Here is a 27,275-nt window from a genome sequence, read left to right on the forward strand (position 1 = left end):
AAAGGTCAAGATCTTCAAGTGAATGGGGATATAGAATGAGTAAAAATGAGGAATGGAGGATAACTGAAGTTTTGTTCTTGGATAACTAGAAAAATAATAGTTATAACAATAATAGTTGACATTTATATAGCACTGCTATGTGCCAGGTACCATGCTAAACACTTTACAATTATTTTCTCCTTCAATCCTTAATAACTGCAAGGAAGTTGCTATTTGTCGTCCCATTTTACAGGTGAGAAAACTGAGGCAAACATGTTAAGTGATGTTAAGTGACTTGCCTAAGTTCACACAGCTAGGAAGTATCTGGGGCAGGACTGGAAGTCAAGTCTTCCTGACTCTAGGTCTAGCAGTCTATCCATTATACCAATTAGCTGTCATGAACATAATAGAGAAGTTTGGAAAGGGGTTGGTTTCATCAGGGAAAATTCATGAATTCTTTTTTTATGTTCAGCTGAATTTAAGAACAATTCAAAAGGCATTGACTACTATGGGACTGGTTCTCAGAGAGAGACAAGGATTAGATATATGGATCTAAGAATCCTCTGCATAGAGAGAGTCATAAATCATCTCTTTAATTATACATCTTAGGATTTTGCCAAACATCTATTTCACAGGACTCTTGAGTTATGGACTGAATTCTTTTCTCTCCCCTTACTCTTAAAAAAAAAAAAAATTGGTACATTTGTCTTTCCCCAATCTTGCACATACATACTCTCCCCTTCTTCAGGATCTTTTTTTGGTAAATTTGACCATGCCTCAGAATTCTTTCAGAACCCCAGAGCATTGGTTTTTCTGGGCCAGTTGACATGAATTCACCTAAGCTAACTGTCTGCTATAGTCTCCTCATTTAGATTATCAGCTCCCCATTAGGCATTTTTTTGGCTATCCTTTTTGTTCAAAGAAAACAGGGGCAAAGTAAAAATCAAAGCAAATTTTTCTTCTCTCTGTCAGATATAATTGTCCCCCACACTAAGCATCCTTTGTCACTTCTTTTATTCTCCTTGTTCTCTCCAATGTAGTTTTGAAAAACCACCCAGAATTTTAAAAAATTAAAATAAACCTGTTTTCCTCAGCTTTTCTTGATACACTTCGGTGCTACTATTCCTATAGTATACTTTCTTTTGTATTCTTCTTCCCCTCCATCTTTGCTTGTCTTCTCTACATTTTTTTTTTAAATCTCAGTTGGTCAGTATGGTCCCCATACATCCTCACTGTTTTCTTTGGAAATTCTTTTTCTCAATAGGAATTATTTTCTTTTTATATTTTCAGCATTTCACCCATTTAAAAAATATTTTTATAAAGGCCATTTGTTTGTCATTTGGGTCATTTCTAGAATTGCACCCTGCCCCTTAGAAATTTGTGGAGAAAAAAAAAGGAAACTGAACAATATTACAACCATGTGTGACAACACATGTAATCTACTTGTCTTCCAGCTTTCTCCTGAAAGGAAATATCCATTCTCTTAGTTCAGCAACCTTTTAGTGTTCTTTTCATCTATATTATTGTAGTTATTGTTCGAATTGTCCCATTCATGGAAAGTTTAAATTCCTAAAATTTGTCATTTCCTTCAGTGCAATAATTTTGCATTATATTCAGTACCAGAGTTTGTTTAGACATTCCCTAATTGATGGACACCAGATTTTTTTCCACTTTTTCACTAAACACAAAAGTGCCAGCATTCAATTTCTAAAATCTTTCTATCTCTCCTAGGTTGATTTTCCCTCTAGAATTTTTTAGGACAAGATAATCTCAGTCTCTTTTCTGAACTCTTTGAAATGTGTTCTCTCAAAATTAGAGTGCATTTCAGATGATACTCGTCTTTCATTCCTTTTTTTAATCACAAATTTGAACAGTGACTGGCCATTTCCCTCCAAGGTTCTTACTGTTTAGGAGACTAATAAAGACATGAGTCTCACAGGAAAGTATAGCCAAGGTGACAAAGTCACAAAGCTAAGTAAATAGTAAAATTGAATGTGAGAATAAGATCCATTCCCTGTTTGATAAATGGTCAAAAGATATGAATAAACAACTTACAGAGCAACAAATAAAGCTATCAGTTTTTTCTTATTTAGTCATCTTTCTTTGTAGCCCCATTTGAGGTTTTCTTAGCAAAGATATTGGAATGGTTCACCAATTCCTTCTCCTACCCATTTTATAGATGAAGAAACTAAGACAAATAGGGGGAAGTGACTTGCCCATAGTTAACACAGGTAGGCCATATTTGAGCTCAGAAGGATGAGTTCCTGGCTTTGACTTGGCCCTCTTATTTACTATACCACCCAGCTCCCAAAAAGCAATCAATAGCCATGTGCTAATAGCTCTAAATCACTACTAATTATAGAAATACAAATTAAAACCACTTTAAGGAACCTCCTCATACCCCAAATTGGCTAAGAAGTCCAAAAAAAAAAAAACCAGAAAACAACAAATACTGGAGGGGATTGTAGAAGAAATAAGTTCATTAATACACTGTTAGTTGAGCTATGAACAGATCTGGCCATTCTGGAAAGCAATTTGGAACTATACCCAAAAAGTTGTTAAACTATACATACCCTGATCCTGCCAATAGGTCTATATACAAAGAGAGCCAAGAAAGAGAAAAAGAAACTATATGTGTATGTGTGTATATATATGTATGTATGTATACACAAACATTTATAGAAATTCTTTGTTGTGTTGACAAAGGTTTGGAAACTTGAGGGCATGTCTATCAACTGGCATAAGGCTAAATAAATTAAATTATATAAATGTGTTTGAATGTTTTTATGCTGTAAAAAATGATGAAGGGGATGGTTTGGGAAAATCATAGGAAGACTTTTATAAGCTGATGGGGAGCAAAGTAAGCAGAATCAGGAGAATAATTTAGCAACAGCAATATTACAAAGATAATAAACTTTGAAGGATTTAGTAACTTTAAACATCACAGTGACCAATCACACTTCTAAGGACTTTTATTAAAACATGTTTTATATATACCGATTGAGGACTGATGGACTCAGAGAATATAGACTGATATTTTCTTCTATATCTTTTTTTTACTGTCTTTTTTTTTTTTTTTTTGGTGGAGAGGGAGACATGGTGAGCATCTATTAAGTATTTACTTTTCCTACATCTAGCAATCTTCTTTGTTGTACGTCATATACTTTATTTCAATATAATAAATATTTATTAAGTGCAAAAGGCACTCTGGTCAATATCACAGGTACAAAGATAGTTACAATATAGGCTTTGTTTCCAAAAAATTAACAGTCTCCCAGAAATTTAGAACTTGGCTTGGCAAAAGTTTTAAAATCAAGATTGAGACTCAGAATTTTTATTGTTATTGTTGAAACAGGACTATTTCCAGGTAAATTAGCAATTGATACAGCACCAAAAAGATGTTCAAATGGGGCTATACTGACAGAATCTTCAGTAACTGGGTGCAGTTTAGCAGACAGGGATTGGATCATTGATGGCATTACTCCATCTGACAGGCAGGGCCACTGATGGGAATCAGTTTAGCCTCCCTCTGTGGAGGTTGACCTGTCAGAAATCCAAGTTATGTCAAATCCCAGAGGCCCCACCCTTCCTGGAAGTGTTGGGCAGCCTTGCCATGGAATATCCTGTCAGAAATCTGAGTCATGTCCCTGAGTTAAATTTTTCCTCTAAATCTGTCCATAGATCATGCCATCTTTACTGAATCCTTCTTGGATTATAGCTAACCATAGCACTCTCTTGTGATATCAGTGCTCCTCCATGCCATGGAGTGTCTCTCCTTTCATCACCCCAATATGCCTTATGGTATCTTTCTCCTTATAACTATTTAGCTTTTTTAGAGTGATGCAAGCTAAGGGCATGTCCCAGCCTAATGGGATGTTATCTTTCATCTGATAAATTGTGAGCTCCACTAGGGAACTTTTCTTTTCCTTCATTAATTGTTAAAAACCCTTTTCCTTAATATATGCTATACTAACTCTATTTCATATTTACTATTCCTGGTGTCTATTATATCTCTTCATTTTTGTCTGTAACCTCATCTTCTAAGTAAATCTACCTTTTGCCAGAGACAATGGCCCTTGTGAATTCTTCACATGACCAAATCCCAACATTTAGTAACTTCATCAATCTCTGTCCTAAATCACATCATTTGATATTACAACCATATCAATACCACTGAAGTGTAGGGTTGTCAGAGGAAGTGGTGGAATGCAAGAATCAGTTTCCAATGTATATCACTTTCCCTCTTAATTTATTCCCGTTTAATTTAATGTCCTTTGTATCCCACCATAGAGCTCATTGTTCATTCATAGTTCGTTGGCTGGACACTTTCATTTTTATCTGTTTTAGATCCTAAGATCCTACATCAGTCATTCTAAATCCCACTTTTATCATTTACCTTGGGAATGCTCTTGTTATCTTAAAGGTATGGTGAAATTCTTTATAAAATTTCAAACATAAAGTAATTTAAAGAATTAAATGAGCAGGTGTTAAAGTGTGCTCCTTTTATGCAGTTAGATGATTTTGTGAAATCAAATTAATATATATAACTATCCCCCAGATTTAAGAATCAATGAGTTAGATAAGGAATTTTATGTTTAATTTCTTTTATATCTAGAGAAGACACACCAAGTAAAGCTATTTATGTATACAGAGAGAATTGGTTGTCATTGGTTCTTCGCATAGTTTTTTAAATACTTAGTTAAATCAAAAACAGACATTTAGATTGAACCAGAATTAAATCAATGACATTTCTGTTCCTTGAGTGACGTAGATGATATGATTTGGGGTTGGGGTTATGTAAGCAGTCAATATAATAATATAAATGATAAGCACTTAAGTTTATTGGTCTCAGGAAGAGAATGGACTGAGAATAGGCATTTTTAATCTTTTTTTAGAGTCCTAGATCCCTTTGGGCAATCTGGTGAAATTTATGAACTACTTAGAATAATGTTTTTAAATGCATAAAATAAAACATTTAGGATTATAAAGAAAACCAATTATATTGAAATAGTTATCTAATTTTCTTTTTAAACCAAGTTCTCAAAACACAAACTATGAACAACTGTCTTGACTTTTTAGAAAAACAGACCCAATAAAATAAAAGAGCTTTCATCACTTATGGGAGAGAATAAAAGATGTTTCCACGCCTTTGAACTGGTCAAAGAAATTCTTTTTTAGGATTAATACTAATGAATCATAAAGACCTAGCACTTATATATATATGTGTGTGTGTGTGTGTGTGTGTGTATATATATATATATGAACTACATTTAGTTAAAATTATTAATATTTGTTGATTTAACTATGTTTACTTTTTATATAAATATAAAGATCAGCTAAAGATTTTGCTATATTTCTATATTTAACTACTTGCTTTTTATGAAATTCTACCTTAATAGCTAAGTCAGTTATTAGTATATAACTTGAAATTAGAACCAACGCAATCAAATATCTCTATTATAATACTTTTAAAAATTATTGAATATATATGTCCTCTCCCTTTAGGAACTTTAATCTTTGATTAAAAATATCTTGTTTTTTGGGCTAATACAAGTTATTTTTGATTTCTGCTGTCTTTTTTATTTTAGGTGATTGATCTTGGCTCTGGTAAAGGCTACCTAAGCTCCTTTCTATCCATGCAGTATGGCTTAAAGGTTTATGGAATTGATTCCTCAAATGTCAATACTCATGGAGCACAGGAAAGAAACAGAAAATTGAAGAAACACTGGAAAGTCTATCAAACTCGGTCAAGAAAACATATCGATGCTCAGGTATTAGAAAAGGCAAAAAAGAGTACAGCCCAAGATGAACAGAAATGTAAAACAAATATCAAAGAAAAGCTCTTAAGTATAAACAGTTGTCTTACAAATCAGGACAAGAGATCTGTCTCAGATTCAGTTCTGTCAGATTTCACAGACACTGTAATTTCTGTCACAAAGCAAATGGAAAATCACACTGATCCTCTGCCACAAACTGCTGGCAGTTTTCTTCTGGAAAATAGATCTCCTCTTTTAAATGTTTTGCCTGTTGATGCCAAGAAACTCGCTTCTCCAGCCACTAAAAACTATGGGAAACTTTCTGAAGAGCATAAAGAAAGAAAAAAACCAGTGACCATTAAGGACCAAACAAAGGAGTCAAATGAATCCAGCATTTATTCACCTTTAACATCTTTTATCACTGCAGAATCTGAACTTTGTGACATCATTACAGATCTGGAGGTAGTTAAATATTTCATTAAAATTTATAATAGTTGTTTTAAAATGTTTGCAATTTTTAAAAAATAGCAGCTGAATCCATAAACCTTATGATAAATTGTCAATAGGTTAATTTAAAAAAAAAAAAAAAAGAACAGTAGAAAAGAAATCTAGATTAATCTTTCCTGGCCTTATAAGCTACAGTTTAAACTGGGGCACATTCTGGAGTATAGGAGCTTTCTTGAAGAATGTTTTGATTCTAAGTCGCTTAAATCAAATAGAAACTTGAGAACAAAAGTATCTCAGTTGTTCAAGTGCCACATCGGCATGAAATCTCAATAATCTTTGATTCTTTCCCCTTTCTCACTTCCCACTTGCCAAGTCATGTTTATTCTACCTCCTCAATATCTCTCTCAGTGGACCCTTTCCATTTACACTGCCATTGTCTCCATTCAGATCCCCCATTACTTCTCACCTGGATTATTGCAATAACATTTTTATTAGTCCCTCTTGTTTTCCCACCCTCTCACTGAGGGATTCTTAATCTGTTTTGTTTCATGGACTACTTTGGCAATCTGGTAAAGTCTATAGACCCCTTCTTGGGATAATATTTTTAAATGCATAAAATAAAATGCATAATGGAAATACATAAGGTTATAAAAGAAACCAGTTATATTGGCATGTTTTTCCCACTTGAATTCACTAACCTCCATGAAACCTACCCATGGGACAGCAAGTTAAAAAACCTACACTTTCCCTTTGCTGTAGCTACTTCACACAGTTGCTAATGTAATAATAATAATATATAATAATAAGTCTGATCAGTTGCTTTCTTGATTAGAAACCTTTGGTGATTCTTCATGAGTTACAGGATAAAATACAAATTCTACTGTTGATGAAGGAGAACTAAAACTGAATTTGGAAACAGGAATTTATGTTAAAATCTTGGTTTTAGCATTAGCTATGTGTCTTTGAGCAAGTTTTTCAGTTACCAGAGAGATGAGGTTCTGGGTAACTAGGTGGGATTGGCAGAGAAAGCCTGAAGTACTAAGATTATACCCTGAGGCAAGCAGGAAGGGGCACTAATGGGGATGATCAGCCTTATAATTTCACCCACTGTGGAGGTCATGAGTAGCCCCATTTTGCTATGTCCAGTCAGAAATCCAAGCTATGTCAACCCTCTTCTCCAAGATTAAATTTCCCCTATAAAGCTGTCCATGGCTTGAGCTATCTTTGCTTTTGTGTTAGTACGCCATGGCATGGATATTTCTCTTCACCCCTGCCCCATGACTCATGGTGTCTTTCTCCTTCTTATAACTAACTCTTTTAGGGTGTTAAATCTCTCCAAAGATTTAGCCTGACAATCAATGGAGAACCTTTACCTCATGGCATATTTTTTTGGATTAATAGATTTCTTTCTTTAATGGATTCTTCCAAACTCCTTTCCTTGTATTGCTGTCCCAAATCTATTTCATATTTATTATTCCAAATTTCTGTGGTTTCTCTTCAGTTTTGTGTGTAACTTCTTCTCCTAAATAAACCTACCTTTTGAGAAGAGAATGGGAATTGTAAATTTTTCACATGAGTAAATCTCATCTTCAGTTTTGTCATTTGGTGCTGAACCCCAAACACATAAACTTACACATAAGATTAAAACCTCATGTTATCTAGATTCTACCTCCCCTATATGTCTCTTAAGTATCTAAAAAAGTAATATCACTAAAACATTTCCCAAAGCATCTTGAATGTCAGTATCAATGGTCTGTTCTCTAATTAAAGGCTATTTTCCAGGTACTAGCAATATGGATATATTATCAATTCAGATATTTCTGAGGATTACTAGGATTCATCTCTTATAATGTGAACTCTTCTATGTAATTATCACAACACTAAAGATTTTAATTACAGCTTCCTACTTCATAGAAATAATGTCAGAAATAATGATTCTGTTTACATTGGATTCTGTAGATGTGATATTCATATAAAACAAATGCTTTTTTTGATGTTGTTCTGTGTAATAGTTAATCTGTAAAAGAATGTATTGTATTCTATTTACATGTATATTGTATACCATTTGTGTGAGATTGTATCTGTTGCATACTATTTACATGAAAAAAGAATCCAAGGTGGGGAAAGCTATTTACATTTCTATTCTAATATATGGTAGATATTTATCCTTAATTCTTTAGCATCTACAATCTCAAATATTCTAGCATCTAAATGAAAGAATTAACTAAACTTCCACTAACTTGTGTACAGAAAAACATACTGCAGTAGCTAGGAAGAAAAGATTTGTGGCTCATTCTTCAAATGACTGAATTCACATGTATACTTTTGTCTAGATAATAAAATTATAGACTTATAACTGGAAATGATCTTCAAGGTCCTTTGACCCAGTGGTGTCAAACTCAAACAGAAATGGATGCCTGTGGCCTGCATATTGACTTAGAAAAGCACAAATTGATATTACCTGTGTTGTATTTTTATTTATTTTGTTAAATATTTCCCAATTACATTTTAAATTCAAGTTTCACACTCTTGATCTAGCCCAGCCCTTTCATTTTATAAATGAGAAGTCATGTACTCATTCTCCATGACTTTGTTCACTATCTGGCCCTCATTCAAAGAATACATTCTTTCCTCCTGTCAGCATTCCTTCTTTCTTTAAGACTTAGCACAAGACCTGCCTTTTAACAGAAGACTTTTCTTGATCCCTCAGATTCCAAGCTGCATTCATCTCAAAATAATTTAGATTTATTTTGTATATAATTTGTATATAACTTCGTATTTGTATTTTTATATCTGAGAGAATGTAAACTTTTTGAGAACAGGGATGGTTTCATTTTGTTGTTATTGTTTTGGTATCCCCATTGCCAACTGTAGTTCCTGATACATAGTAGGTATAGAATAAATGCTTCTCAATTAGAGACTTGATTTCTCAATCCTATAGCCATAGTATTTTTTTAACAAAATTCCATTATAGCAAGTAATTTGCAATGTTCAATTCAATAGGGATCTATTAAAAATACCTACAGTTCACAAGGCACAAAAAATATAAGTGAAATAATTCTTTGATGTATTAAAAAACCAGAATAGTACATGTGAGCCTTGTGTATCACTTTCATATTTTCTAATTTATGCTAGCATTTTAAATAATATTTATATTTAATTTAATTTAATATTTTATATAATTATGTTAATTATATATATCTTTGATATTTAATATTTAAATATTTATATTTAAAATAATATTTGTTCATTCTTGACTTTTAAAACCTTATAAAGAAATTCTATTTATTACAACATTAAGATTTATGATATATGTGTTTGTGTTGTGCAATAAGTGTTTAAAAAATTCAACAGCTAACTGAGATAAAATGGTATAGTGGAATGAGAACTAGAGTCAGCTAGGTGCTGCTATAGTGGATAGAGTTCCAGGTCTGGAGTCAGGAAGACTAATCTTCTGCAATTCATATCTGGTCTCAGACATTTACTGGTTGTGTCACCCTGGATAAGTCATTTGACCTCTGCCTTAATCTCCTGGAGAAGGAAATAGCAAAACGCTCTTGTTTCTATGCCAAGTAACTCTTAAAAAGGGTTATTGAAAATAATTTAACAACAAAAAAATAAGAATTGAATAAGGAATGGTTGTGTAAAACCACTGGATAATTGACATTACTTTCTGGGACTCAATTTCTACATTTGTAAAATAAGAGTGTTGTGATAGATGACATCTAAATTTTTTTTAGTGCTACTATTGTAATATCTTAGGACTGATTCTAATGGTACCATATGGTATCAGCCCTGAGATTGCCTTATGATTAGTCTTTTAGATTCTTCATTAAGCCAGTTCACTTTGTGTGTATGTGTGTTGTGTGTATGTGTGTGAGAGAGAGAGAGACAGACAAAAAGAGATAAAGAGAAGAAGAGAATATGATAGTAAGAGACAAATATTAAGTCCTAATTCCATTGGACTTAAATTAATTAATTAATCAGAAGGAAAATGTGCTTTAAGGTACAATTTTCACATTTAATGTTAATTAACAAAGAAAAATCGGCAGTAAATATCATGTTCGTACTTTGAGATAAAATCTCATCTTTGATACCTACATACTAATTCTGTGAAAGTTTTTTAAGCTCTAGATACTCTCAGTATCTTCTAAGACTGGGTAGCAGAGAAGGTGCAGATCCCTGTAAGTCATCTTGTTTCCTTCATTTTATGGCCCACTTTTTAGTCTGGTTACCTATTCTAGAAATGTAAGTGGTCCCAAGTTCAGACATGGAGAGTCTAGACCTGTCATTATTGTATCATTGAATACCCATGTAGAATCATTAGCTCATGGATATAGTGAGAAAGAAATTCTGTTCTACTCTGTCACTATACAGAAGAAACTGAGACTCAGAATATCAAAGTGACTTCATTTAAAACCCAGATATCTGTCTCTAAATTGAGGAGTCATTCTTTTTATTGTGTAATACTACCCATTCTATCAACAGTGCAAGGGGGGAAAAAAGATTCCAAATTGGTAGCAGATCAATATTGTCAATTTGATTATAATGTCTATATTTAGTATATTTTTTTAAACTTCTTTTTGGGAAATTTGATAGTCACAAAAGCTAGGATAGCTATATAATTTTCAATATTTAAATTTTTTTCTTCTGAATAGCTTTAAAAAAAAAACTCTGCTAACAACAAAACTTTTTTTCTCATTTTCTTTCTCTGTAAAAGGATTGTATTATGGTGGGTCTGCATACATGTGGGGATCTTGCTCCAAATACTCTTCGGATATTTACGTCTAAGTCTGAAATCAAAGGAGTTTGCAGTGTTGGTTGCTGCTATCACCTTTTATCTGAAAAGTATGAAAAACAGTGCAAAGGTCAGTAATTTTTTTGTGTTCAAATCAAAGATGCGAATATCTAAAGACTGTTTTAATTTCAGTTAATAACTAGATTTTACTTTCATTATTCACTTACTATTTTTTAATTATATCTGGAATTTATATTTGTATTATATATCATAATTATATTTATGTTAATATAAATATATTTATATTTAAATTAAATATAAATATTTGTATATTGAATATATCTTTACATATAAAAATATAAATATTAAAATAAATAAAAAAATAAAATTTAAAATTTATTTTACCAACACTTTTAGAATATCTTTAAAATTTGATACTTTACTACAAATATTTTCTTTCCGTTCTCTGGCCATTAAAACTTTTAAAATTAATGCAAAAATTGTTGCATTCTTAAAATATTTAAACCCAAGTTTGGCAGGATTGGTGAAGGTTACCTACATCATCAATTTTTGTACATAGTAAAGTAAGGGTTCATTAAGAGAATGACAACACTGATGTTAAGTTACAGATTTTATCTTCATACCTGAAGGGCCTGTTTTTTATTTTTATTTTCAGGGAAATGTTGGCATTTTATACATTAATTAAAAATAATTCTTCATCTATTGCTCTAATAAGATTTTTAAAGAAAGATTAAAGTTATTTTTATCTATTGAAAGTAAGTATAAGATTAGTTTAAATTATTTTATTAATACTTGATCTTATCTAATAAAATTTCTTAGAGCCAGATAGCCAGGCAGAATGTATTTAGTTTGTGATATAAGGGAGGTGCTATTATGATCCCCATTTCACAGTGGAGAAATTGAGACAGACAGAAGTTAAGCGACTGGCCCAGAATCACACAACTAGTACATGTCTGAGGACAAGTTTGAACTCAGGTTTTCTAAACTTTGTGTTCAGTACTTTGTCATCAGTTGCTTTAATAAAATAAATAAAAATAAGAATTTATTAAGATGACAAACAAATCAGTCTTAAAAATACATAAAACAATAATGTACATTAATATTTATATATTGATAACATTTACAATTTTCATTTTCTTAACATAAAAATAATAACCACAATAGTAGAATCAAGGTAAAAGGGTAGACTTGTTTTTTGGTAAAAAATTTTTATCAAAATATATCATTTATGGTTTTCTTACAATTCTTTTTCAATCACCAATTAATATTAATATTTTATAACAGCTTCAATAGGAAAGTTCATGTCACCAGAGCCTAACAATTAATAGTAAAATGGTAAAAGAAAAAAAGTAAAATTGTAAAATTACATTGATGAACCCTTTTTACACCCATAGCCAAAATCTAATAGCATTTTTAGCTCAAACATGTATTATAGCATACCATCAGAAATCAAATCATTAACTATCCTTTTTCAGATGGAATAAGACCAAATATATCATATTTGTTCATCAAAATTGTGTTATTTAATCATTCCTATTTATAAATATTTGGATCCTAAGGGAAAAAAAAAAGGAAAACAATTTTTCTAGACATCTCAAATGATAACTTTTACTTTCTTCTTTTTTCCCTTGGCAGCTATTTTGTTTTTCTGTTGGAAAACACATCAGAATATTATTTTGTAATGTTTTATACATATTTCTAAGTTTTTTCATATAGTAGCTTTATCTTTCAGGACCAGAAGCATGACTTTGAGAACTTTGTATTGATTTGTTTAGAGTTCACTGTTTTTCAAAAATACCTCCTAAATGTGTGTGTTTAGGAGGTAGTTTTTGTTATAAAATGATTTTTCTTCTTTTTTATGTGTTCTGCCACTTTGAAAAATAGCAATTTCTTTTTTGGACTCAGACATCCTTTGAAGTACTTGGACATGAAGGTTTGAAGTGTTTACAATAATAGAAAAGTGCTATATATTTTCTGTATTTGTATTATTACACCATTTTGCAAAGAACTTTCCTTTCGATGGTCTATCTGGTCTTTTAGAAAATTATCACAGCTTCATAACTTTTATATGACTCCTCATATTTTTCTACTCAAGTGACATAGATATTAAATTTGTCCAAACTGTATGAAAGACATGCAATTTTTAACTAATGCTTGAATTTTATTCTAACATCCACTGGGTTTTATCAGTATAGAAGTCAATACTATTTTCTCATTATGGTTTTCATTTTCAAATCCATCAATTATATTGAAAACATCTCTTGATGAGGCCTTGTCATCAGTACATTTGCAAAGTAAAATATCTTCCCTAACATCAGTTTTAACAATATATCATTCCTATGAAATCAAATGAATATCTTTACATTTGTTGCCTTATCCATTTACAATATATAAATAGGTCTTCTGGCATGGGGTCAGTTCTCCTTTTTCTATTTATTCTATATAACTACAACCAACCATTCAAAACTGAAGAGTCTAAGACAAACACACACACACACACACACACACACACACACACACACACACACACACACATTTAACCCCATATCTGATCCAATGCTTCATTTTACATGTAAGATAATTGAAGCTTAAGGGGAAGAGGGTGAAATAATGTATACCAAGGTCACTAAGCTAGTTAATGAGAGAACTTGTATTATAATTTACTTGAGGACAGGAACTGTTTTTACCTTTCTCTAAACCCCTAGTATTTAGTATAGTGCCTAGTATATAGAATGTGCTTAAACTAGACTCTTTATGTCCACTAGCTAAGTGTTCTTTCCATGGGTGATAATTTATATAAAAAAACAACAGATGTAAGAGAGTTAGGGAGAAAGGGCAAATAATTCTTCACACTTAATGATGAAAGTCCATAAGATCATAGATTTAGAAATGGGAAAAGATCTTTATTAGAGTTATCAAAAATAATTTAATGGATTGTATTTAAAGATGACTTTACCAACACAACATCTTCTGGTATAGATTAGCTTAATATATTTATGCTTTTAGACCATTACCTTTGGACTATAGAAACTTCTATATTCCCTTTCCCCTCTAAGATTCTATGGTCACCAGGTCATTGTGCCACATGCAGCTTTCCTTTTTGATTCATATCCACCTGCCTCTAGTCACTCTTAACTTGTTTGCTCAGCTGTTTTAAAATTTGAAATAGGCAGTGAAATCCTTTGGGATGTAAATATGAGTTATTAATAGTCTGCCACAGTTTAGTTGAATTTTTCTTGGTTTGCATACTGCTACATTTTATGAAGATATTTTCTATGTAAACAATATGTGTTGTTTCACATGAATATGTTTACAAAATAGACTGTGGTAGACCATGAAGGTGGTCTGTCATGAAAATGTAAATTTCCAAAAATACCTCAAAGCTCACTGAACCATTATGGAATACTGAATTTATAACATGTGTTTTAAAAACTGCTTTTAAATATTTATACTTTAAAAGCTCTTGAAGTAACCCCTAAAAATGGAGATTAGAAATGGTTCCATTTGTGAGCTTTATAGACATAAGATGTGTTTTCCAGGTTTGATTTAATATTACTATATTTAACCTTGATAGTGATGATTATGGTGTAATATTTTGAATTCTTGCACCTGAAAATTAGAGAGAAATCTTTCTGATTTGAAACTAAGATAGAAACAGGCTATAATATCCAATAAATCCATATATTATATGAAGACCATCTGGTCATATATATAGGTAGCTCAGAATTAAATTATGAAACATAGGTAGCTCAGAATTAATCAAATTATAAAACATGGTCAAAATGAGCTAAATTGTACCATCTTAATATTTCTTTTAAAATTTCATACAAAAGTCCTAAAAAAATGAAAATTTAAAGATTTTATATATGGGGAATATACTTATAGCATCTCAAATCACCTTTTCCCAAACAGAATTCATTATCTCCCCTCTTTATTACTTCCCTTTGACTATAGAGGGAGGGCAGCAGCATCTTCCTGGTCACCCAAGTTTAAAACCTTGTTGTCATACTTAACTTCTTATTTTCCCTCAACCCCACACATCCAGTCCATTTACCAGTTTTGTCATTTCTCCCTTCAATGTCGATGCATCCCTTTGTCTCCCTCTCACAAAGCCTTCACCTTATTTCAGATCTTTATCACCCCTGGCTTTGACTCAGTGTTCTTTAATGCCTTCAGTCAGCTCCCAAGTGATTTTCAAAACACAGGTCCACCCATCCTCCCTACTCAACATACTCCATGAAATTATATCTTACAAATAAAAGTTCTCTATTTGACATTTAAAGATTTTCATAACTTGGACCATTCCTATTTTCCTGTCTTTCAGGTTACTCCCCTCCACACAATCTTTAATCCTTCAATACTGGTAACTCTTATCTTTCATATCCTCTCTCCACCTCCTACATTTAACATATTAAAACCAAGAAGAAGTTCCGTAGATTTAATTTTTCTTCAGTGTTCTCACTGTCTGAAGTTATTTGCCTTTTTCAAAAAACTTGCTAAGGGCCTCCATACAGATTTTGTTTACTAATGGCATAAAGGAAAATGGCACAGAACCACATTTAAATCCTTCCTAAGAAATAAAATTCATACTTAGTAGTATAGTAGCCATAATAATTGTGGTTTCAAAGCAAATTAAGGAATTTTTAGTTGACTAAAACATCATAAAAACAAATAAACAAACAAGAAATTACCTGAACAGCTCAGAGGGGACATCCAATGCAAAATAAGAAATCTACGATACTTTTCAAAGACTTTATTTCACATTTTTGACAGAACATTCAACTGTTCAGTTAGAATTTTGTCTCAGGAGTTACTCTATATAACACTCAGTTTAGGAGTACTCAGTTGTCTCCAAAATTTAACTTATTTTGTAGCACTCTTTTGAAAAAAAAGTATGCCTTCTTTTGAATCCTTTTCATTTCCTTTTATTATATTTACAAGGTTTTGAAAGTTAGAAGTTAATAAGTACTGAGAATTTTTATTTATCTGGCTTAAGAGTCCCAATGCTCTTTTTTTGCCTGTAAGAAAACTGCAGGATACACTTGTTTCTAAATGCCATCATGAAATTGTACTCCTGATGGCACTGCTGAAAGTATTTTTTTTTAATTCTTTAGTGAATAGCAACAAAAATCAAAATGATATATTGTCAAAAATTTCATTTTTGAGGCAGGCTGCATGTTCTGCTGGGACCAAGCCTTTCCTAATTTATTTATATCTATATCCTTCATTCATTTTGACTTGATATTGGTATATAGTGTGAGATGTTGGTCTGTGCCTAGTTTCTTCCAGACTGCTTTCCAATTTTTCCAGCAATTTTTGTCAAAGAATGAAGTTTTATCTCAAAAGCTTGGACCTTTGGGTTGATCATAGACTAAATTATTATGGTCATTTATATGTATTGTGTACCTAATCTATTCTTGTTTTTTCAGATGGTACCAGATTTTTTTCATGATTAATACTTTGTAACATAGTTGAAATCTGGTTTTCTAACAAACCTTTCTTCACATTTTTTCCCATTGATTCCCATTATATTTTTAGCCTTGTAATTCTTCCAAAGAATTTAAAAAATCAAAAATATAATTTAATTTTTTTTAATAAAAAAATTAGAATTAAAAAATTCTGGTCTGTGAAATAATTCTTTGGCAATTTGATTGGTATGGTATTGAATAAGTAAATTAGTCAAAATTGTCATTTTGTTATAACACTACCAACATTTTGTTATATTAGCTACCCAAAGTAATTAATATTTCTCCAATTATTTAAATTCTTTATTTATGTAAAAATGTTTCGTAGTTGCATTCATATTGTTCCTGGATTTGTCTTGGCATGTAGATTTCCAAATATTTTATGTCTTCAGTTACTTTAAATAGAATTTTTCTTTCTTTCTCTTCCTGCTAGATTTTGTTGTAATATAGACGTGGTAATGATTTATGTGTATTTATTTTATATCCTGTTACTTTGCAAAAGTTAATTGTTTCAACTGGTATTTCAATCGATTCTAATACTATCATTATCTACAAAGAATGTTAGTTTTCTTTCCTTATTTCCTATTTTCATTCCTTCAATTTCTTGTCATATTAGCTAGTATTTCTAGTATAAAATTGAATAAAAGTGGGAATAATAGACATCCTTGTTTCACTCCCTGATCTTATTGTGAATTCAAAGTTTCAAGTTTATTTCCATTATAGATAATACTTGTTTTTAATCTTAAAAAAATATTACTTATCATTTTAAGAAAAGCTCCATTGTTTCCTATGCTTGCTAGGGTTTTTAGTAATAATGAGTGTTGTTTTCTTGTCAAAAGCTTTTTCTGTATCTATTTATATAACCAATTGATTTTTGTTGTTTTAATTACTGACGTGTTCAAGTATACTTATAATATAGCTTGTATTATATCTGTATTATATGTTATGTCACATTATAAGTATTATAATTATGCTTGTAATAGTTTGGTTATAGGAGATAGAGGAAGGAATAGAGGGTGAAAGACCTGAATTAGATCGTAAAAGTTCTTACATGTTAGACTCAGGATTTTATATTATATAATATATATAACAATTTCATTATATACAATTATATCTGCTTATTATTTAAAGCTCAAGGCCATGGGCCTTTTTTCATAATATTGCTCCTTATGCCCCATATTTTCTAGCCCAGTTATCCTGCTTGCTGTTCTCTGACTTGGAATTCTGCCTTGCCCTCTGTTTAGATTGTTCTGCTCATCTGGGTGGCACTCCCTCCTTATCTATACCTTTTCAGAGTCCTTGGCTTCTTTTGAGGCTCTGATCAGCTGTTCTCTGCTATAAGAAACATCTTCTGATCCTCACTTATTAGTCTTCTCTTCACCAACCTATTAATTTGTATTTACTTCTCTGTTTAATGCTATATTCTCTCTATAGAGTTTTATCTTTTTATCCTGAGCACCTAGCACAATGCTTTTTATGAAATAGGTATTCAGTAAAAGCTTGTATTTAATTACTCTGTACTCCGGTGTGGGATTTTGAATGAGGATATTATTTGGGCACACAAGTTCATTAAGTAGGTTATTTTGTCTACTATGTGAAATTTGAAGATGAGAAAGAAGACACCATTAAGAAGATTATTAAAATACCAAGGGAGAGGTAGTGAGAACCTGACCATAAACTAGGGTGGTGACCATATTAATGGCATATAGGGGATGGATACAAGAGATATTAAAGAAGTATTAAAAATAAATTCATTTATTAGGTAATAGGCAGTTAAAAGAAGAATCAAATAGTTCTCTGAGATTTCAAGCCTGAGGGACTAGGAGGATAACAGTATCAGCAGAAATAGAGAATTGGCATATTTGGCACACTTAAGGAGAAGATGATATATTCAGTTTTGGATATGCTGAATTTACCATTTCAATATAAGTTAGCATCTAAATATTCAAGTGGAGATGATATAAAAAAACAGTTGAAAATATAGGAGTAGAGCATAGGGAACTGTGCTGAATTATATCGATTTTTGAAGAATTAATTTTTGAGAAGACATTGGCAAGGGACAGAGAGTAAAGACAGAGGAGAATGGTCAGGACACTGTCTTGGTAGATAGTCTTTCTTAGTAATTGGGAAAAGATGGCCAAAAGATAGTTAAGGAGAACCATGAACATTCAGTATCATAAACACAAGAAAGAAATATATGAATTGAGTTTATTGGAGTAGAAGTTGATCCTGCTAGGCAAATGTGAGAAATATTATGTGGGTATAGTGGCAACCAATTGGATTTATGACATGAAGGGATAAACCAAATATTACTCCAAGATTTTGAGCCCAAGCTGCTGCGAGGATATTGCTGCTAATGACAGAAATAGAAAAGTCAGAAAGAGGGAGAGTTTTTAGAGGGAAGATAAAGAATTTAGTGTTCGACTTATTGCTAGTGCTGTGTCCACCTTCCCCTTTCTAGCAGACACTGGGAAATGAATTCCTGAACCTTGGGAACAATTAAGATTGCAAGTATAGATATGGGTGTCACATACATAAAAAGAGCAAGTGTATGGAGAAAGAATTTATGCAAAATGCATTTAAAATTAAGAAACTTAAATGATGTCTAAATGTTCTTTTATGTGGAAAATTCTGTGATTCAGTAAAATTCTAGTTTTAATTTGTTGTAAGGAGTCTATAAAATACAAATCAGGATTTTTCCAATTAAACCCAGCTCATTAACAATAAGGGATTATATGTAGAGCATTTTTTAGTTTATTTAGCATAAGAGAGGGATATATTTTCAAATAATTCTACATATACAAGCACTAAAAGTAATATAATGTTCCAATAAAATCCATAAAGTTGTGTTAAAGAACTTTCTAAAACTTTAACCCTATTTTTAGAATTAGGAAATTTCTCAAATTTTTTATTATTGTATTATTATTATATGAGCAGAACTTGGGTTCTTTAACTTGAAGAATTGACTACTTATAAAGTGGAAACTGAACTAATCCAGTCTTGGCAAAACAATGTTTCTTTTCTTTTGAATTTGAACAGTATATTTCTTTAAAAGTAAAGGCTTCTGATCTACTTTTATGATCTGTACCCTTAGTCTGCTGACTTTTACAGATTGTGAAAAAACAAATTAAGAGATAGAAAAATTCCTTTCTCCTTTTCCTCCTCACATTAATCTCCTAATCATTATTTTTTCCTTAATTTTAAATTTATTCATCGAATAGTGAAGTGAAATCTGGAAAACATATTCCAAAGATTATTAGGAATAAGAAATAACAAAATAAGTGCATCTTGTAGTAAAGTTTGATTAATATGCATTTTGATGTTGAAAATCACATTTTTCTTGAAAGTAAAAGAAAAACATTCATTAGTACTATTATTAATAAAATCACTTTCACTATTTTACCAAGTTAGATAGTGTAATCAAAAGATGTCTAGAACCAAATCATAGCAATTCCTTATTAAATCTCAAAAAAATCTTGCAAGGAATAAAATGGAAATTGTTGTAAGACTAATAGTGACATTGTTCACCTATGTCCTTTATGGAAAAATTTATAAAAAATCTCACAGAATTTCTTTACATTTCCTATAACCTCATTAAATTTAGGACTAAACTAAAAAAAATCAACTAGTGACCACCCACAAAACCAAGACCAATTTTTTTTACCTTAATAAAACTAATGAATATAAAATTTCTTTCTCACTACTACTGAGCTAAAGAAAAGAAGGAAATAAAAAACTACTACATCTGAGTTCTTCAGAAGAAGCCATTAAGACAGTTTAGAAAAAGATTAGGATATATTTATTATAAATTTAGTGATATTATAAATATTTAAAGTTGATTCAGCGTCCAATTCCTATATATATATATAAAACCTAGGATTCTTATCATAATTCAGAAATGTTGTATGTATAAAATAGCCTTTGTTAGTTAAACATTTTCTTCTTTCCCATGCTTATAGTTGCTTTTGCTATTACAGAGTTTGGAGGGTTTTTTGTTTTTGTTAATTTTCAGAGGTATTGTAAAATGGGGTCAAGAATAGACAGGTAACTGGAGTTGAGGAAGTAAAATGAGCCGGAGAAGTAAATGGAAAGCCACTCCCCTATTTTTGCCAAGTGTGATTAGTAAAAGATGAAATGAGTGAGGAAAATAAAGATTTAGTAATCTGAAAATAACAATTTATTAATCAGTGCATGCCAATTGCCTAACAATTGTCTAGGCCAGTGGTTCTCAAAGTCTGGTCCAGAGCATCCTCGGAATCTCTGAAATCCTTTCAGAGAGTCTACAAATTTATAATTGGTTTTTATTTTTAATGTGATCAATATCTATAACTATAACCCACATAAACAAAAACTTTGGACAGATTCTCAATCATTTTTAATAGGATAAAGATATTGAGAACAAAAGTTTAAGGACCACTGATCCAAGCATTCCTGGATCTCCAGATACAGGAAAAGATAAACTTTCATACATTAAAAACAATCAAATAAGACTAATTAATTAAAAGGAAACAGCATGGTATTAGGATATCTGTTTTCTAATTGGAAGAAAGATTAGTTACTTTCCAAATTAGAAAGGGGAGAGCAAACAGGTACAATGAATTCAGAATTCAGAAAAGAAGGTGACCCACTCCTCAAAGGTGTTGTTATTCAATCAAAGGGACATGAAAACAATAATTGATTGACCAGTATAGTGTCAGATAAGACAAAGGGGTTCGTTTGATGTTCAATTGTGAGAAAACGCTTTGCTTCATTCAGTCTTTGGATCTGAGTAAGTTTCTGGTAGGCATAGTTCTTGGTTAAGAATCTTTAAGCATCAGGAAGAGTTGATCCAGTTTCTCAACTTTGCAAGACTAGATTCAAGCAATGCAGTAAGATTTTTTAAAGCCACAATTGAATAAAGTTTTCTTTTAAGACAAAAATTGGACTAAACCCATAATTGAACAGAAGTGGAACTAAGCTAGCTCCAAAACTGAGTCACTAGATCGAGTCAGTGTGGTTCACTCAATTTCCCCAATTTTCCCCCAAGAAGTAGACTGCCCATTCCACCCATGTGTCACTTATTTATAAGCCAAATCTATAAGGTTTTTTATAAATTCATCATCGGAATTACATTGTCAGGTCAAACATCTGACAAAGCAGACCCCCAATGTATTAATTTTAAAAAAGGAAATTTATATGTTGCCAACGTAACCAAAAAAACTTAAACTTTAACATAAAGACCATGAAACATAAAATCAATGCAGTACAATAATGATGTTAGCATCAAGTCTCCTTATATCCTAGCAATCCATCTCAAATTTCCATTTAGTCAGCACATTTTGAGTCCCAGATGTCTTATGTAATTATCTGGTCCCTGGAAATCTTCTCTTAGACACTGAAATAATTTAATTATCAATACAACTGTAAAGGGGTGTCTGCTTCTTTAGTTCCAAATCACTTGTAAAAGTTCCTAGATAAATCTGATAAAATCTGCTAGGAGTAAAACTTAATACAATTTAGTACAATTGTGGTTCTCCCAACCCAAAACTTCAAAGAATTGCCGTGTGTGTGTCTGTGTGTCTGTGTGTGGGTATGGATATGGGTGTGTGGGGGTGGGTGTGTGTGTGTTATCACTTGCTGTTTTTTTCTTTACCTAAACCTGTACCTGATTTAAGAATCTTTTTTTTTTAATTCATAAAGTAAAACTTGTAAAATGAAATTTTCTCTTTTAAAATTATCAAATAGATACTTTAAAAATGAGAAAATAATTTTATTTTACAATACACCAATTTTGATAATGTTACTAAAAGTCTGAATATGTATATACCTATGCATTTAGTTCCTGCTGCTTTCTCAAAATTTATTGTTCCATTTAATTCCAAAACTTTTATGTTACATATTTATTTTATTATTTTGTCTCATTCTCCTCTTTGGAGGTTATTAAAATTTGGCCACAATTGCAAATTTAAATGATAAGATTTTTCACATTTGCATGTTATTGTAGTAACTCAAAGATATTCTAGAATCAATATGTTAATTAATATGTTTAATATTATAACTTATAAAACTTCTGTGGCTCACTTGTCCTGATGATAGAAGGAATTGGGTTGAAGGAAGCTTCAATGGGTAGTTCTTGGTGGGGGCTGGGAGCAGTTTGAGTTGGAATCAGAATACAGAATCTTGGAATTGAATGAGTGTCCTTGGACTAATCTCCAACTCAATAAGATTGGGTAGAAATCTAAGTCTCCAGCTCAGAGCTAAATAGGAGTGAGCCTAGACTTAACTAGTCCCACCCAGGTAACAGAATGAAACCACTTTATCTTGATTCCCTGGGGCAGGTTTCTCATGGAAGAGCTTCTCTGAGAAAATTTCTCAAGCTTTCCCCCCAAAGTCTGAGAGAGTGAGAGAGGGCTCCCCTCATCTGTCACAGAATATCAAAAGCAAAGCTCAGTATTAACTGACTATTAAGTGAGGAAATTTCCTATTGAGAAAGGAAATAATACATTGAAGGAGACCAAGAAGAAGGCCCACATTTAGGCCATGCCACTGCCATCTCCAAAACTTTTCCAAGGCATAGACATCCACCTTTAACTTTCTCACATTACCAAAAAGTTGTTATTGTTTATTATTGATTTCATGACAATGACTATTTCATGACAATTCAGTCAATTCAAAGTTTTTACCTCAAATAATTAAATGTCACTAAATACAATTTAGGATCTGAAATCCTTATTTGTTTCCCTAACAATATTTCAATTATCTTTTATTCATAAATTAAAATTAACCAAATTCAAGTGAGTTTCAAACATATAGTAATTGCCTGCTAGTTAACTCATATTAAATGTATTAAAGTTAAACCTTTAAACTACGATATACATTTTAATAATCTAATAGCATCTAGAAGAAAGTTCTTTTTCTAACAGCATTTCTGATACAATGGTTTTCCAAATTTCACAGTATAAGAAAAATTTAGAAATACAACAATAACAATACTAAGTTTTTAAAATACTATGTATTTTTTTTATTATAGCTTTTTATTTACAAGAGATGTGCATTGACAGTTGTTCCAATTTTTCCCTTCCTGCCATCCATCCCAGATGGCAGGTTGAACAATACATGTTAAATATGTTAAAGTATAAGTTAACGTATACATGTCCATACAGTTATTTTGCTGTACAAAAAGAATCGGACGTTGAAATAGTGAACAATTAGCCTGTGAAGGAAAACAAAAATGCAGGCGGACAAAAATAGAGGGAATAGAAATTCTATGTAGTGGTTCATAGTCATCTCCCAGAGTTCTTTCTTTGGGAGTGGCTGGTTCAATTCATTACTGCTCTATTGGAACTTATTTGGTTCATCTCATTGTCGAAGAGGACCACATCCATCAGAATTGATCATCATATAGTATCGTTGTTGAAGTATATAATGATCATTTCACTCAGCATCAGTTCGTGTAAGTCTCTCCAGATTTTTCTGAAATCATCCTGCTGGTCATTTCTTACCGAACAATAATATTCCATAATATTCATATACCACAATTTATTCAGCCATTCTCTAATTGATGGGCATCCACTCAGTCTCCAGTTTCTAGCCACTACAAAGAGGGCTGCCACAAACATTCTTGCACATACAGGTCCCTTTCCCTTCTTTAAGATCTCTTTGGGATATAAGCCCAGTAGAGACACTGCTGGATCAAAGGATGTGCACAATTTGATAACTTTTGGAGCATAGTTCCAAATTGCTCTCCAGAATGGCTGGATGTATTCACTTCCACCAACAATGTATCAGTGTCCCAGTTTTCCCACATTCCCCGTCAGCATTCCGCATTATCTTTCCCAGTCATTCTAGCCAGTCTGACTACACTAGATGTGTAGTAGTATCTCAGAGTTGTCTTAATTTGCATTTTTCCGACTTGGAGCATCTTTTCATATGGCTAGAAATAGTTTCATTTTCTTCATCTGAGAATTTTCTGTTCATATCCTTTAACCATTTATCAATTGGAGAATGGCTTGATTTCTTATAAATTAGAGTCAATTCTTTATATATTTTGGAAGTGAGGCCTTTATCAGAATCTTTGACTGTAAAAATGTTTTCCCAGTTTATTGTTTCTCTTCTTATCTTGTCCACATTAGTTCTGTCTGTACAAAAATTTTTCAATTTGATATAATCAAAATTTTCTATTTTGTGATCAATAATGGTCTCTAGTTCTTCTTTGGACACAAATTCCTTCCTCTTCCACAGGTCTGTGAGGTAAACTATCCTGTGTTCTAATTTATTTATAATCTCATTCTTTATTCCTAGATCATGAACCCATTTTGATCTTATCTTGGTGTATAGTGTTAAATGAGGGGTCAATGCCTAGTTTCTGCCATCCTAATTTCCAATTTTCCCAGCAGTTTTTGTCAAATAGTGAGTTCTTAACTCAAAAGCTGGGGTCTTTGGATTTGTCAAACACTAAATTATTAAAGTTATTGACTATTTTGTCCTTGAACCTAAACTATTCCACTGATCAACTAGTCTATTTCTTAGCCAATACCAAATGGTTTTGATGACTGCTGCTTTATAATATAATTTTAGATCTGGTACAGCTAGGCCACCTTCATTTGATTTTTTTTTTTCATTAGTTCCCTTGAAATTCTTGACCTTTTGTTTTTCCATATAAACTTTGTTGTTATTTTTTCTAAGTCATTAAAATAGTTTTTGGGGAGTCTGGTTGGTATAGCGCTAAATAGATTAGGTAGAAATATTATTTTTTTAAATGAGATAAAATTTATTACTAGTCAGATAACGTCAATCCAGACTAATCCATCCCTAGAAGTATCTCTGAAAAACAGCTGCACAAAATCTCTGAAGCTTGGGACAGTGCACCTTCCATCCCGGAAAGTGTTATGGGCCAGAACTTGAAACAAGGTACTAACTAAATGAATTGATGAGATGATGATTATCTGGTTTAGCATGATGCTTAATAGTTCTCTAAATTCTGTATGATTGATTTAATCTTACAACAAGTTTCCTAATGATATTATGATTGGTTTATACTCAGTGTAGAGTTTATAAACTAGGATCCTCAGCTAGATTCTGAGGCAAAGGTAGAAAAGACAAGAGAACTGGAGACGAGTAAGTTCTCAGAACTAAGGAGAGAGATTCATTTGATCTTCGGTCAGGCTCTCCTCCTTCATTTTCTCCACTGAAACCAAGACTCTTTAAGGCCTTTAAGAAACCTGCCCAGCCCCAGGCAAGGAGACAATAAAGGATTTGGACCTTAACACCTGGCTGTTCTTGTGGTGATTACTGAACTGAAAAGAAGGCTGCTCCCAGAGACAGCAAGAAAACCGAACCAGAGAGCATTACAGGAAAGAGCCCTATTTTTATGAACAGTTAAAAGCCAAGTAATAGGCTAGGAAAATGAGCGAACAACAAGAAATTAACAAGAAAAATTTCTGACCAAGTTATTATGGTGACAAGAAAGATCAAAACACACTCAGAAGGTGATAGCAAAGTAAAAGCTCCTATATCCAAAACCTCCAAGAAAAATAAGAATTGAGCTCAGGTCTTGGGAGATCTCAAAAGGGATTCACAGACAAAATGATAAGATAGACACATAAAATATAAAAAAGAAACCCCTTTTAGAGGGAAGTAGGCAGAAATTGTCACTCAAAAGCTGCCAAGAAAAAATCAAAAGTTCATATGATCAGAATAAGACTTTTCAACACTGATCTTAATTTCTTTCACTTGCAATAATGGTAAGACCCAATTAGCTAAAACAAATTATCTGCAGAATATATTATATCACATAATTCAGTGACATGCTATATAGTCATTCCCATAACTACCAGAAATATATCTTGATCCCAGCCATCAAAAATGTATTCAAGGGGAACCCACAGTTATCTTACTACTGCTAGAATCTATCTTCTGTTGCAACTTTTGAAAACCTAAAACTTAACTCTAAACTACCCCACTCCCCACTCAAATCTAATCTTAAACTTCCCCAATCCCTGGGGCAAACTTAAAACTTCTCAGAGGAAAAAAAAATAAAACAATTTTAAGTTCCCTCTATCAGGGATACCCCTCTCCTGGACCAAACCTGAACCAAAATTCAGACCTAAATTTCCCCAATTTCTAGGGCAAAGTTGAACTCTAAGCTCCATTCCTTAGGATACACCTAAAACTGAATTGAAACCTAAAACAAACAAATAAACACTCCTTGGGCTAGACCTCAAAACAACCAAATCCTAAACTTCTTCAATCCCTGACTCAACTGTCAAACATTTTAAAAAAATAATAATACCCTAACTCATACCTAAGCTTACAAGAAATAGAAAAGTCTCTCAGTGAAAAATTAATCAAAGATCTCTAGGGACTATTTCTGGAAGTCTGTTGGCAAGAGTCTGAGAACTGACTTGATCTAGCATAACTTGCCAAAAACTGTGGGAGGTGACATGCAATGACTAAGGAAAACAAAGGTTCGATCTTCTGAGCACATCGATTTATTAAGTGATGCAAGCCAATTGCCAAAGAAATTGGGACCAGACCTCTTCTGCATAAGCCTGGACATTAGATACAGGGGGAGCCTTTAAACAACTAATCAAAGCAAGCCAATTAATTAAATTAAATTAAAATAAAATAACATTAAATAGTCTGATTTCTAATTAGAGAAGAGATTAGGAACTTTGCAAGTTAGGAGGAGGGAAAGCAAACAAGTACAGTTCCCTGAATTCAGAATCAAAAAATATTGACCCCAAATATCTGTAAACAATCAAATGCACATGAAAACAATAATTGATTGATCAGTATGAGGGGGCCACTTTTCAGAGAAGATCTATAGGTGGTTTGAGATGTACTATTGTGAGAAAACTCCTGGCATCAATCTTTGTATCTTAATGAGTT

At 32.1% G+C, this 27,275-nt stretch overlaps 1 protein-coding gene across 1 annotated transcript in view; it reads left to right on the forward strand.

The window, feature by feature from the left end:
- The window catches only part of METTL25 (methyltransferase like 25), a 161,814-nt gene that overhangs the window by 48,573 nt on the left and 85,966 nt on the right, over positions 1 to 27,275 (forward strand). The window contains exons 4-5 of the mRNA XM_051963208.1: positions 5,568 to 6,197; positions 10,903 to 11,050. Of these exons, the coding sequence (XP_051819168.1) occupies positions 5,568 to 6,197; positions 10,903 to 11,050 (778 nt within the window). The remainder of the gene's footprint in view (positions 1 to 5,567; positions 6,198 to 10,902; positions 11,051 to 27,275) is intronic.

The sequence above is a fragment of the Antechinus flavipes genome, chromosome 5 (genome assembly GCF_016432865.1).
Source record: "Antechinus flavipes isolate AdamAnt ecotype Samford, QLD, Australia chromosome 5, AdamAnt_v2, whole genome shotgun sequence".
NCBI classification, from domain to species: Eukaryota; Metazoa; Chordata; class Mammalia; order Dasyuromorphia; family Dasyuridae; genus Antechinus; species Antechinus flavipes.